Raw genomic sequence first — 12,283 nt, 5'->3', positions numbered from 1 at the left:
AGAGATGTTGTTGAACATACTACAATTTATAGGACAGCCCCAAGGATTATGTAACCCAAAATGTCAATAGTGTCAAGGTTGAAAAAATCCTGTTCTAAATCTTCTCAAAAAGTTATCTAATAAACTTGATTTCCACTGAGGGTCAGCAAGGCTGTAATGTGGCAATATTCATTTTAAAAGACCTTTGCTGTACTTTCAAGCCCAATCTTCTTATTTAGTTTTTGGTAAGAACAGAAATAAGTCCTTAGCTTCATGTTACTAAGATGGAGTCTTCTGATACACAATGCTTTGGTCTCTTAACTACTTAACAAAAATGACCTATATCAGGAAACAAAGAAAAACAGTGTATGTACAACCTACTTGCCAGTCCTATTGTCAAATATGGCAAATCTGATTTATTAACCTGGGTTTTAATTCACTATTGACACATTAGTTATTTAAAGAGCTGATAAACTCATCTGTTCTTTCTAATCAGGTATTAGCTTACACATTAAAATAATATTCATCAACTCTATTTTCTAGGTGTCTTCAATTCTTCCCTTTCCAGGAGAAAAGGATAGAGTACATAAACCCTATTTTAATTTATTACTCTACCTTTGAGGATAAAGTATAAAACTTCAGTATCACCCAGTTTTTATACTTATTTTTGAAAAAAAAATTCTTTACCCACAATTGTCTCTTGAACTAAATATAGTGGAACCTTGGTTCTTGAACTTCATTTGTTCCAGAAGTCTGTTCGAGAAGTGATTTGTTCAAAAACCAAATCATTTTTGCCCATTAGAAATAATGTAAGTTGAATTAATCTGTTCCAGACCTCCAAATGATTCCCTGTTTTAACCTTTCTTAATTGCCTGTGATCCTTTTTTCGTACTTCCACACCCTTAACAACATCAGCACTCTTGATGGCTGCTTTATGTTTTAAAATTGTGCTAATTATTGATTTCCCAATGCCAAACTCGGTAGCCAGATCAGACACTCTATCATACTATGCCATTACAGTTTTTCTTTTTTAAGCTCTAACATTGTTTTCACAACTTTCCTTTTCACTTTGCTGCTATCACTAACCTTCTTAGGACCCATGATGACTTACTGTATACATTTATTAATAATAAGCAGTAACAAAAGCAAAAAAAAAATATTCACAGCACAATTTCCTGCGATCTTAACAATGCAAGGTTTAGCAGTAAACTGATTCACACTTGCACATTCTCTCCTTTGTTGCTCGAGAGACGCATGACTGATCATACAGGTATCTGCATGAAAGGGTTGTCAGGTCGAGAACCGAACTTTTAAAATTTTGTACGACAAACAGACATTTTTTTCATGAACAATTTGGTCAAGAACCAAACTGTTCAAGATGGAAGATGTTTGAGAACTGAGGTTTGACTGTTAGATACTAGACTCTAGAATACTGATATAACATGACTTCTATAGCACAGACATTATCATGGGCAAGTCATTCCCCTCAAACAAAAAAGGGCCTGAAATAAATAGTCCATTAATAAATACCATATTTCTAATAACAATACAAGGTGTCAATTACTTATTTAAAAAAATATATATGATCGCCCTAGCAGGTCTTGCTCAGTGGTTAGAGTGCTGGCCCACAGACTGAAGGGTCGCAGGTTCGATTTCAGTCAAGGCAACATACCTCCATAGCAGACTCAATCCCTGGCCCCAGTCTGGGTGTGTACGGGAGGCAACCAATCAATGTGTGTCTCTCACAAGGATGTTTCCCTCTGTCTCTCCCCCTCTCTTCCACTCTCTCTAAAACTCAACAGGAAAAAATACCCTCAGGTGCTGCCATCTTTTAAAACCCTTGGACCATTTTGCACATCTTGCTCAATTTGCAGGACTCAAACTGGGCTTAACATAGAATTGTTTTTGAAAGACACTTTTTTTTGTAAAAAGAATCCAAATATTTGCTATATCTGATAAATACAGAAGGTACTGAGAAAATGTTTGAACACTCCTGCCTCTCTCAATTACCTTCCTCCATTTCTTATTACAAAATAAATGAATGTACTGCCAGAGATTTTTAAGAAAATACTAGAATGATCTGAACAAAATCACATTCTTATGAGCATAGCAAAGAGATGGATATTTCAAAGGCCCTTCCAACACTAACTTCTAGGGTCAAAATCCTAACTCTGACCATCGGTGGCAATAACAAATATTTTTATCCACACTACAAATTTTAGGACTGCCAGATATTAAATCAAGATTAACTAAATCCCCTGAATAATTTCTTACCCAGCTTCATCTGCCATTTCTTGAAGCAGCATATCCACTTGGCTCTAGAATAAGAATATGAGAATTTGTATTTTAATGACAATTGCTCTTTGGGTGGTTTCTGTTTTTGATTTTGTTTAAAAAGGGGAAACTGGTCTGCAATTTTTAAAATAAAAACTTTTTTAAAATATTTTTTACCACCAGAGGGAGCTGATTTCAAAAATATTTATTTCAGAATCATGTTAAATAATAAAGCTTTAAACTATGAGGTTATATTAAAAATATCAGCATGGATGGCACTGGAGAAGATTATGCTAAGTGAAATAAGCCAGTTAGAGAATGACAAGTTCCATATGATTTCACTCATATGTGGAATTTAATGAACAAACTGAACTACCAAGCAAAATAGAGACAGACTGAGAGAGAGCAGGCAGACAGCTCTGGTTGGAGGGGAGGTGGAGTGTTGGAGGGAATGGAGGGTTTGAGCAAAAAAGAAAAAAATAAGAGAGAACTCATGGACATGGACAATAGTGTGGTGATGGGGGTGGGGGCTGGGAGGAGGATGGGTGGAGGTGGAAGAGGGCATAGAGGGGATAAATGGTGATGGAAAAAAAATTGAGTTCCCAGGCATTTATGCAGTGATATTCACATATAATTTGAAACCTGGGTAATGTAGCTCTCTTTAAGAAAGTGAAGCAATATATAAAGCTCTTTATTTTTTTTTTTAGAAAATATTTTTATTGATTTCAGAGAAGGAGGAAGAGGGAGAGATAGAAACTTATCAATGATGAAAGATAATCATTGATCAGCTGCCTCCTGCATGCCCCAGACTGGGGATGGAGCTTGCAACCTGGGCATGTGCCCTGACTGGGAATCAAACCATGACCTCCTGGTTCATAGATCAACGCTCAACCACTGAGCCACGCCAACTGGGCTATAAAGCTCTTTTCTAACTCACTTTGCTTATATTTGAAGTGTAATAGATTTGAATTATATATTAATTACATTTGTTCTTTCTGCTAGTTGATACAACTTTTATATTAAGGATTACTCTTTAAAAATATTTAGAGATGAAGAAAATATAAGTATATTGAGATATTTACTACAGTACAGGAGTTCTCAGGAAATAGAGTCTTAATAATCAAAACAACTCTTGTTTTTTACTTAGTTGTTAAAAAATATTTTGGACATACTGGTGGGAGTTCTAAGATATAGTCCAAGTGCTACCATTAACAAGGTGTATGATTTTAAGCAACTCACTAATCTTGCTATTGGGCCTTAGTTTCTCTTGTTCTCTTTCATTTACTTATTAATTTTCATTTATTTTTCTTTTTTATTGAATTTACTAGAGGCCCGGTGCACGAAATTCATACACGGGGGTGTGTGTCCCTCAGCCCAGCCTGCACCCTCTCCAATCTGGGACCCCTCAAGGGATGTCCGACTGCCCCTTGAGGCCCGATCCATGGGATTGGGCCTTAACGGGCAGTCGAACATCACTCTCACAATACAGGACTGCTCGCTTTTAACTGCTCGCCTGCCTCCCTTCCTGATTACCCCTAATCGCTTCTGCCTGCCAGCCTGATCATCCCCTAACCACTCCCCTGCCAGCCTGATTGATGCCTAACTGCTCCCCTGCCAGCCTGTTTGCCCCTAACTACCCTTCCCTGCAGGCCTGGTCACCCCTAACTGCCCTCCCCTGTAGGCCTGGTCACCCCTAACTGCCCTCCCCTGCAGGCCTGGTCCCCCCCAACTGCTCTCCCCTGCAGGCCTGGGTCCCCCCCAACTGCCCTTCCCTGCAGGCCCGGTCACCCCCAACTTCCCTCCTCTGCCGGCCTGGTCACCCTTAACTGCCCTCCCCTGCAGGCTTGATCACCCCCAACTGCCCTCCCTTGCAGGCCTGGTCCCTCCCAACTGCCCTCTCCTGCTGGCCATCTTGTGGTGGCCACCTTGTGTCCACATGGGGGCAGCCATCTTGTGTGTTGGAATGATGGTCAATTTGTATATTATTCTTTTATTAGATAGGATTGGGGTGTTCCTAAAATGCAGGAAAAGTTCAGAAAATAATAGATTGAATACTTATGTGCAATTACATTTTTTTGTCTTTACTTTAGTATATCTAACATAGCATTATTTGTGTTTTTAAGATTTACTTAATAGTATTATACTATGCATACTATTCTGCAACTTACTTTTCTTATTCAAACTTGTAAGATCTAATTCTGTTGAGATCTAGTTCATTCACAGTCACTCATGTGTAATACTACAGTATAGAAATACATTCTATTTCATTTATCCATCAATTGCTGGACATTTAGATTTCCCCCCTAATTTGTCCCAGTTATAGATAACTAGAAGCCCAGTGCATGAAATTCATGCACGGGTGGGGTCCCTAGGCTTGGCAGGCCATCAGGGCCGATCTGTGGGGCAACCAGGGCCCCAGCTGGCACCCGCCTTGGCCAGCCTGGTGCTGCCTGCCGGCTCCGCCCCCACCACTGGTCACCTCCCTCTGTGGAGTGACCAGCGGGGGCGGGGGACCCTCTGCTGGCACCTGCTTTGGCAGGCCTGGGGCCTGTGGGCAGCTCCTGTGTTGAGTGTCTGCCCCCTGGTGGTCAGTGCACGTCATAGCGACTGATTGTCTGCTGTTTGGTCGATTTGCATATTAGGCTTTTATTATATAGGATGGTGCCATGAACATCTTTGTACATACACACGGGTTTCTTTGTGTATATATTTGGAAGTAAAAGTACTATCTTATAAGTTACATGTATTTCATATACTTTGATTACTTCAACAAATATTAATTGAGAACTATTTTATGCCAGATATCACTTTAAGTGCTAGGAATGCATCAATGAACAAAAATGATAAACATTCCTGCCTTTTTTAAAATTGATTTTTAGAGAGAGAGAGGAAGGGGGAAGAGAAGAATAGGGAAAAGAGTGGGAGAGAGGAAGAGAGAGAAATATCAATTTGTTATTCCACTTATTTACATATTCATTGGTTGATTCTTTTATGAGCCCTGATCAGAGATTGAACCCACAATCTTAGTGCATAGGGACATGCTATAACCAACTGAGCTACCTGGCCAGGGCTATCCTTGCCGTCTTTAAGCTTACATTCTAGAGCAGTGGTTCTCAACCTTTCTAATGCCGCTACCCTTTAATACAGTTCCTCATGTTGTGGTGACCCCCAACCATAAAATTATTTTCATTGCTACTTCATAACTGTAATTTTGCTACTGTTATGAATCTTAATGTAAATATCTGTGTTTTCCAATGGTCTTAGGTGACCCTGCTAGCGGTTCTCAACCTGTGGGTTGCGACACACAGGTTGAGAACTGCTGCTGTAAAGCCTAAGACCATCGGAAAACACAGATATTTACATTACGATTCATAACAGTAGCAAAATTACAGTTATGAAGTAGCAATGAAAATAATTTTATGGTTGGGGGTCACCACAACATGAGGAACTGTATTAAAGGGTCGCGGCATTAGAAAGGTTGAGAACCACTGTTCTAGAGTGTGCACATGAAGGGGAGCAAATAAAAAGTTTTAAAAATTATATGGTATATTAGAAGGTGATAAGTACTATGAAAAAAAATAAAGCAGGGATGTGGAGTGTATAGGGAATGGTGGGTATGCTCTTGATGTACTTTTAAGTTGGATGGTTAGGAAGACCTCATTTAGAAAATGACAAAGAACTGAAGAAGTTGGGGAGTTGGCAATGAGGATATCTGCTGGATGGAGGAAGAACATCCAGGCAAAGGAAACTGAAAGAGGAACAGCTTTGAGACAGAAATGTACTTGGTGTGTTTGAGAATTAATAAGGAGGCCAAGTGCCTGATAGAGTGCTAAGCAGTAACAGGAGATAAGGTCAGAGAAGCAGGGAGGGGCAGATCCCATAGGGTATTACAGGCAATTGTAAAGAATTTGGTTTTTATTTTTAGGGAGATGTGGAGCCATTAGAGGATTTTGAGCAAAAAATTTGCATGATCTGACAATTTTAACAGGATCACTCTGGCTGTTACGTTAAAAACAGACTGTAGATATTACCAAATTGCCTTTCCAAAGTGGATATTCCCATTTAAATTCGAACTGCTCATTAGCAGGTTATAAAAATGTAGGTAACTAAGTGTGTTCAACCAGATCCCTTTCTGTTTCTGTTAGAATGTTTTGCATATATTTGACTATCCCCAGCACCTAGCACAATACCTTAAACACAAGGTGTTCAGCAAATGTTGGGTGAATAAATCTGAAGATTTTTTTCAGAAGTAAAAGGCCTTTTCATATCATTGGTTCCAAGCCCTACATTTTATAGCTACATATATTGAGGCCCATGGTTGTAAATATTTTAAGGTTCCAAAGTTAATTAGTGGTAGAGTGGGGAATAGAAATCCAAGTGTCCTGACTTCAAGTCATTTTTCCAATTCACTTGTGTTTCCTAAACTTGTGGGCATAAGAAAAACTTACACTGAAAAGATGCTATCTGAACATCATATAATCACCTGGGGATCACCTAAGGTGTTTGAATAAGAAAATTCAAGACAGAGCTTCTCAAACATGGTACATAAAAATAACCTGGGAATCTTGTTAAAATGATTCTGTTTCAATGACTGTGGAGGGGGGGGGGGTGTCTAAATTTCTGCATTCCTAATGAGCTTCCAGATGATAAAATGTTCTTGATTCCTGAACCACATTTGGGGGATCAGGGCTCTAAAGCAAGCATGTCAAATTCAAGGCATGGGGCCCGTCAGCCGCAAGTTTGACATGCTTGCTCTAGAGAAAGTATAAAAGTAATGGCTAATTATATATGCTCACTATAGGATATACGCATGAATTCTTTCTTTTTTTACTCTAAAACCTAAATATAAGCTTGTTCTCTTATTATTTACCTTTTTGTGAGAAGAGTCATTGGAATTAAAATATCAATGTACAGTTGCTGATTTCTTCCTAACCTATTCTGTAAATTACATTTTCTCCATATTAGCAAAGTAGTAGTACCAGGTTCTTTCTTTGTTCATTTGATTAACCAGGTAGAACCAAATTCCAAGCTCTCTAGACATATGACCTAGTATAACTTTTAGAATTTCAAAATAAGATAAGGAATGGCATCTTCCAACATGTCCTCAGGAATCCAGGGGCAAAGCATAACTTCCTACTTGTATTTTGGGGATACACCATGTTTACTTCACATTCTAGAGATGATTTTGGCTCACAAAGCCATTATATTATGAACTCAGGTAATTTTTACTTTTTTATTTTTATTTTTTTTTCATGTAATTTTTAAAAAGTAATTCTAAGTAAAGAAACTATTCTTACTTGTGGTGTTGTTAGGGTTGTAGTACTACTCATTGTGTCTTCCATTTGTTGTGTTTGAACATCCAGAGTTTCAAATTGGTGTTCAAATTTGTCCATCAGGGCAGAAATCTATAAAAAGAAATATGGTCATGAGAAAAACTTATACAGAAAAGATGCTATCTGAACATCAAATTTTTTTTTTACCTTTTCAAGGTTCATACTCCTCAATGTAGCATCCATAGATTTAACTACACCTGCCATGGACTTGGTTACCTATTGGAAGTATTAAAAAAAAAAGATTGAGCATGCTATAAGTAATCTCAAACTCCAGGTATTCTCTTAAGTATAATATTTACAGTTCAACCTATAAAATTTGCCTACCCTTTCTTTAACAGTAAAAGTACAGTATGTATGTTTGGTCTTTGATTCTTCATTGGAAGACAATTCATAAATCTTACTTTAAAAGCCACTGTCAAAATCACTTTCCTTACTAAGTACTTTGACCATGTATCTCTTGCCCATAAAGGCCTTTACTAGCGATCTACAGCACCTTCCAATGGATTTAGATTTCTGGCAACTCCTAATACTCTCATTAAACTTAAATCAAGAGTTCCCACCATGACCAAGTGGGATTTATTCCAGAGATGCAAGACTGGGACAATATCTGCAAATCAATAAATGTGATACATCACATAAACAAATTGAGAGACAAATATCATATAATCATATCAATTAATGCAAAAAAGGCATTTGACAAAGACCAACAAACACCCTTTTTGAATAAAAATGCTCAGCAAAGTGGGAATAGAAAGATCATACCTCAACATAATAAAAGACTTATATGACAAACCTACAGCCAACATCATACTCAGTGGGCAAAAACTAAAACCATTTCTCTTAAGAAAAAGAACAAGACAGGGATGCCCACTTTCACCACTCCTGTTCAACATAGTACTGGAAGTACTAGCCACAGCGATCAGATAAGAAGAAATAAATGACATCCAAATTGGAAAAGAAGAAGTAAAATTGTCATTATTCACATCTGACATTATAATGTACACAGAACACCCTAAAGATGCCATCAAAAATTATTAGACTTAATAAATGAATTCGGAAATGTAGCAGGATAAAAAATTAATGTCAAGAAATCTATGGCATTTTTATACACCAATAGTGAACTTACAGAAAGAGAGATTAAAAAACAATCCAATTTACCATTGCACAAAAAATTAAGATACTTAGGAATAAACTTAACTAAGGAGGTAAAAGACCAATATTCAGAAAACAATAGGACGTTGACAAAAGAGATAGAGGAAGACATAAACAGATGGAAGAACATACCGTGTTCATGGATTGGTAGAATCAAAACATTAAAATGTCTATACTACCCAAAGCAATCTATAGATTCAATGCACTCCCCGTTAAAATACCAACATCATAGTTTACAGACCTAGAATGAACTCTCCAAAAATTCATCTGGAAGAAAAAAAAGACCCCAAATAGCTGCAGCAATCCTGAGAAAGAAGAACAAAGTAGGAGGATTCTCATTACCAGATATCAAGCTGTATTACCAAGCCACTGTTCTCAAAACTGCCTGGTACTGACACAAGAACAGACATATAGACAAATGCAATAGAATAGAGAACCCAGAAATCGACATAAACCACTATGCTCTATTAATATTTGACAAAGGAGGAAAGAACATAAAATGGAGTCAAGACAGTATCTTCAATAAATGGTGCTGAGAAATTTGGTCAAATACATGCAAAAAAAGAAAAAGAAAAAGACACTAGACCACCAACTTACACCATACAGAAAAAATAAATTCAAAATGGATAAAGGACTTAAACATAAGATGGGAAACCATAAAAATATTAGAGGAATCCATAGGCAGCAAAATCTCAGATATATGCCGAAGCAATATCTTCACCGATACAGCTCCTAGGGCAATGGAAACTAAAGAGAAAATAAACAAATGGGACTACATCAAAATAAAAAGCTTCTGCACAGCAAAAGAAACCATCAACAAAACAACAAGAAAGCCCACTGCATGGGAGAACATATTTGCCAATGTTATCTCCAACATTTACAGGGAAATCATACAACTTAACAAAAGGACGATAAACAATCCAATCAAAAAATGGGCATCGGACCTGAATAAATACTTTTTGAAAGAAGACATAAGGAAGGCCAAGAGACATATGAAAACATGCTCAAAGTCATTAATCATCCAAGAGATGCAAATCAAAATGACAATGTGGTACCATCTCACACCTGTCAGAATGGCAATCATCAACAAATCAACAAATGACAAGTGCTGGCGAAGAGGAGAAAAAGGAACCCTTGTGCACTGCTGGTGGGAATGGAGACTGGTGCAGCCACTGTGGAGAACAGTATGGAGTTTCCTCAAAAAACTAAAAAATGGAACTTCCATTTGACCCAGTGATCCTACTTCTAGGAATATATCCCAAGAAATTAGAAACAGGAATCAGAAAGGATATATGCACCCCTATGTTCATAGCGGCACAATTCACCATAACAAAGATTTGGAAACAGCCTAAGTGCTCATCAGCAGATGAGTGGATTAAAAAACTGTGGTACATCTACACAATGGAATACTATGCTGCCATAAAAAGGAAGGAACTCCTACCACTTGCAACAGTGTGGATGGAGCTGGAGAGCATTATGCTAAGCGAAGTAAGTCAGTCAGAGAAGATAAATATCACATGATCTCACTCATTTGTGAATTATAATGAACAACATAAACTGATGAACAAAAACAGATCCAGAGACAGAGAAGCAACGATTAGATGCTCAAACCTCAGAGGGAAGGTAGGGGAGGGTGGGGGTAAGGGGGAGAGATCAAACAAAGGACTTGTATACATGCATATAAGCATAACCAATGGATACAGACAACAGGGGCTGAGGCTGAGGGCATGATTGGGGGGGGTGATGGGGGGATAAGGACACATATGTAATACCTTAATCAATAATAATAATAATAAAATTATTACATGGAAAAAAAGAGTTCCTACTGTTTATAGATATTAAGCCTTACCTTGCCCATTGTTACTGTAGTTTGAACTCTGGCTGCCACAGCATCAACCCTAGCACTCATTCTCAAGAAATTAATTGCTTGGTTCTTCTGGCGGATTGCATTTTCAGCATGTATTCTTGCAACTTCAGTATTCCCTTTCTGAATAGCCTGTTTCACACAGAGCAAGAAGTAAATAGTGGTGAAGACAATTTTTAATAATATTTAAGAGCTTTCATAATTAGTTTTTCAGGAAATAAAATGAGAATTTATAGTTCTTTAAGTTTAAAATCATACTTTAAAAATTCCTCACAATCCCATGACTGAGCCATTACCACTGTTAATATTTTATTTAGTGTTATAGTATTCCAAGTACATAAACCTACTTATTACAATATAAATTTATTATAAAGTAAATGCATAAGACATACTGTTTTCTCATCTAATTTAAAAAAACACATCCTTTTAAGTCAAATATACTATAACTACATCAACATTTCTAAAGGCTGGTAGCATCAATGTACCACTAACCAGGGCTTTCCTTGTGACTGGTACAAACACTACAGAGAGTACATAAATTTACTTTGGATATACACAAGGCAACCATCTTCACTTTAATTATTTAAATGTATTATTTGAAATAAATATAACTAACACAGATCTAGGCTTTTCTTGCACTAATAGCTTTGGCCAGGGCTAAAGTTAAAAGTCAGTTTAGAAGAAAATATTAAATAGCTCAGATAGACCTCCACAGAAGCAAAATGGAGAAGGTACAAAAGTAAAAAAGAATTGAGAACATGCATAGATTAAGATCCTGGTGGGCACATAGTACAATATACAGATCTTGTACCATAGAAATATACACGAGGGAAATCGAAGATGGATGCCGATGGGAAGGCAGGCTGCAAGATAGTGTGTGAGTGAGAGAACAAAAGGACAGTGTTTGTACATACAGGGAGTATCTATTTGTGAGTGAGGGACAGCTATATTCCAAGGGACTGTTGGGGACTGCCGGACTGGGCTCCCCTGACCAGGAAGCCTCCACTGCTGCTGAAATCTCTCCCAGAGTGACTGGCTCTGCCACAGAGACTGTGCCATCTTGAAGGGGAGAGTGGCTGTGATCATAAAGCCTAGCCTTACCTTCAACAGGAAGAATTGGATACCTGTCGGGACCCTACAACCACAACCCCCAGGGACCAGCTGCAAACCCACAAACACCGGGTCTCAAGCAGCACGAATACGCGGACTAGAACAAGCTCTGCACCTTTTCATGGAAAGGTCAGATTTCTCCCAGAGAAAGGTAAGGTCTGCGATCCAGACTGGAGGGAGAAACGTACACAGCGAGCTCTAGAGGTACAGAGGAAGTCTGCGCCCACAAAATCCGCGGCCGTTGGGGCCAGTGTAGTCCGCGAATGTGGAAGGGGGTCCACAGGGCTGCTGGCAGAAGGGAACTCTAGAAATCAACCCATAGCTGGGCTGGACACAAAAAGGCAGCCTGAAGTGTTACCAATATACCAGCTGTGCTGTGCCAGGGGAAAAAGACGTGCACAGAGACATGTGCAGAGTTGCATACAGTGCCAGGGCGAAAAAGTCGTGAGTTCGTGCACTTACTCTGGCTTTTTTTCTCTTTAAATCCTTGCTTTTGATTACTAAGCCCAGTACATAGGATCACCCAATTGAAAACACTCTCAGAGACTGCAGGGGAAAGTTGTTTTTGTGG

The 12,283-nt window shown here is 38.3% G+C and overlaps 1 protein-coding gene across 2 annotated transcripts in view; it reads right to left on the bottom strand.

Moving 5' to 3' along the window:
* The window catches only part of LOC308240630 (charged multivesicular body protein 1B2), a 94,660-nt gene that overhangs the window by 41,030 nt on the left and 41,347 nt on the right, over window positions 1-12,283 (bottom strand). For both annotated transcript variants that reach the window (XR_013959817.1, XM_080653962.1), the window contains exons 3-6: window positions 10,588-10,734; window positions 7,734-7,802; window positions 7,551-7,658; window positions 2,254-2,297 (exon numbers count right to left, since the gene is read on the bottom strand). Coding sequence is in view for 1 of the 2 variants with exons in the window: in XM_080653962.1 (XP_080510088.1) it covers window positions 2,254-2,297; window positions 7,551-7,658; window positions 7,734-7,802; window positions 10,588-10,734 (368 nt within the window). In the remaining variant the exon portion in view is untranslated. The remainder of the gene's footprint in view (window positions 1-2,253; window positions 2,298-7,550; window positions 7,659-7,733; window positions 7,803-10,587; window positions 10,735-12,283) is intronic.

Source organism: Plecotus auritus (genome assembly GCF_963455305.1).
Source record: "Plecotus auritus genome assembly, chromosome: X".
Lineage (NCBI taxonomy): Eukaryota > Metazoa > Chordata > Mammalia > Chiroptera > Vespertilionidae > Plecotus > Plecotus auritus.
The sequence above is the reverse complement of the archived record's forward strand: the minus strand, read 5'-3'. Positions and strand labels throughout refer to the sequence as shown.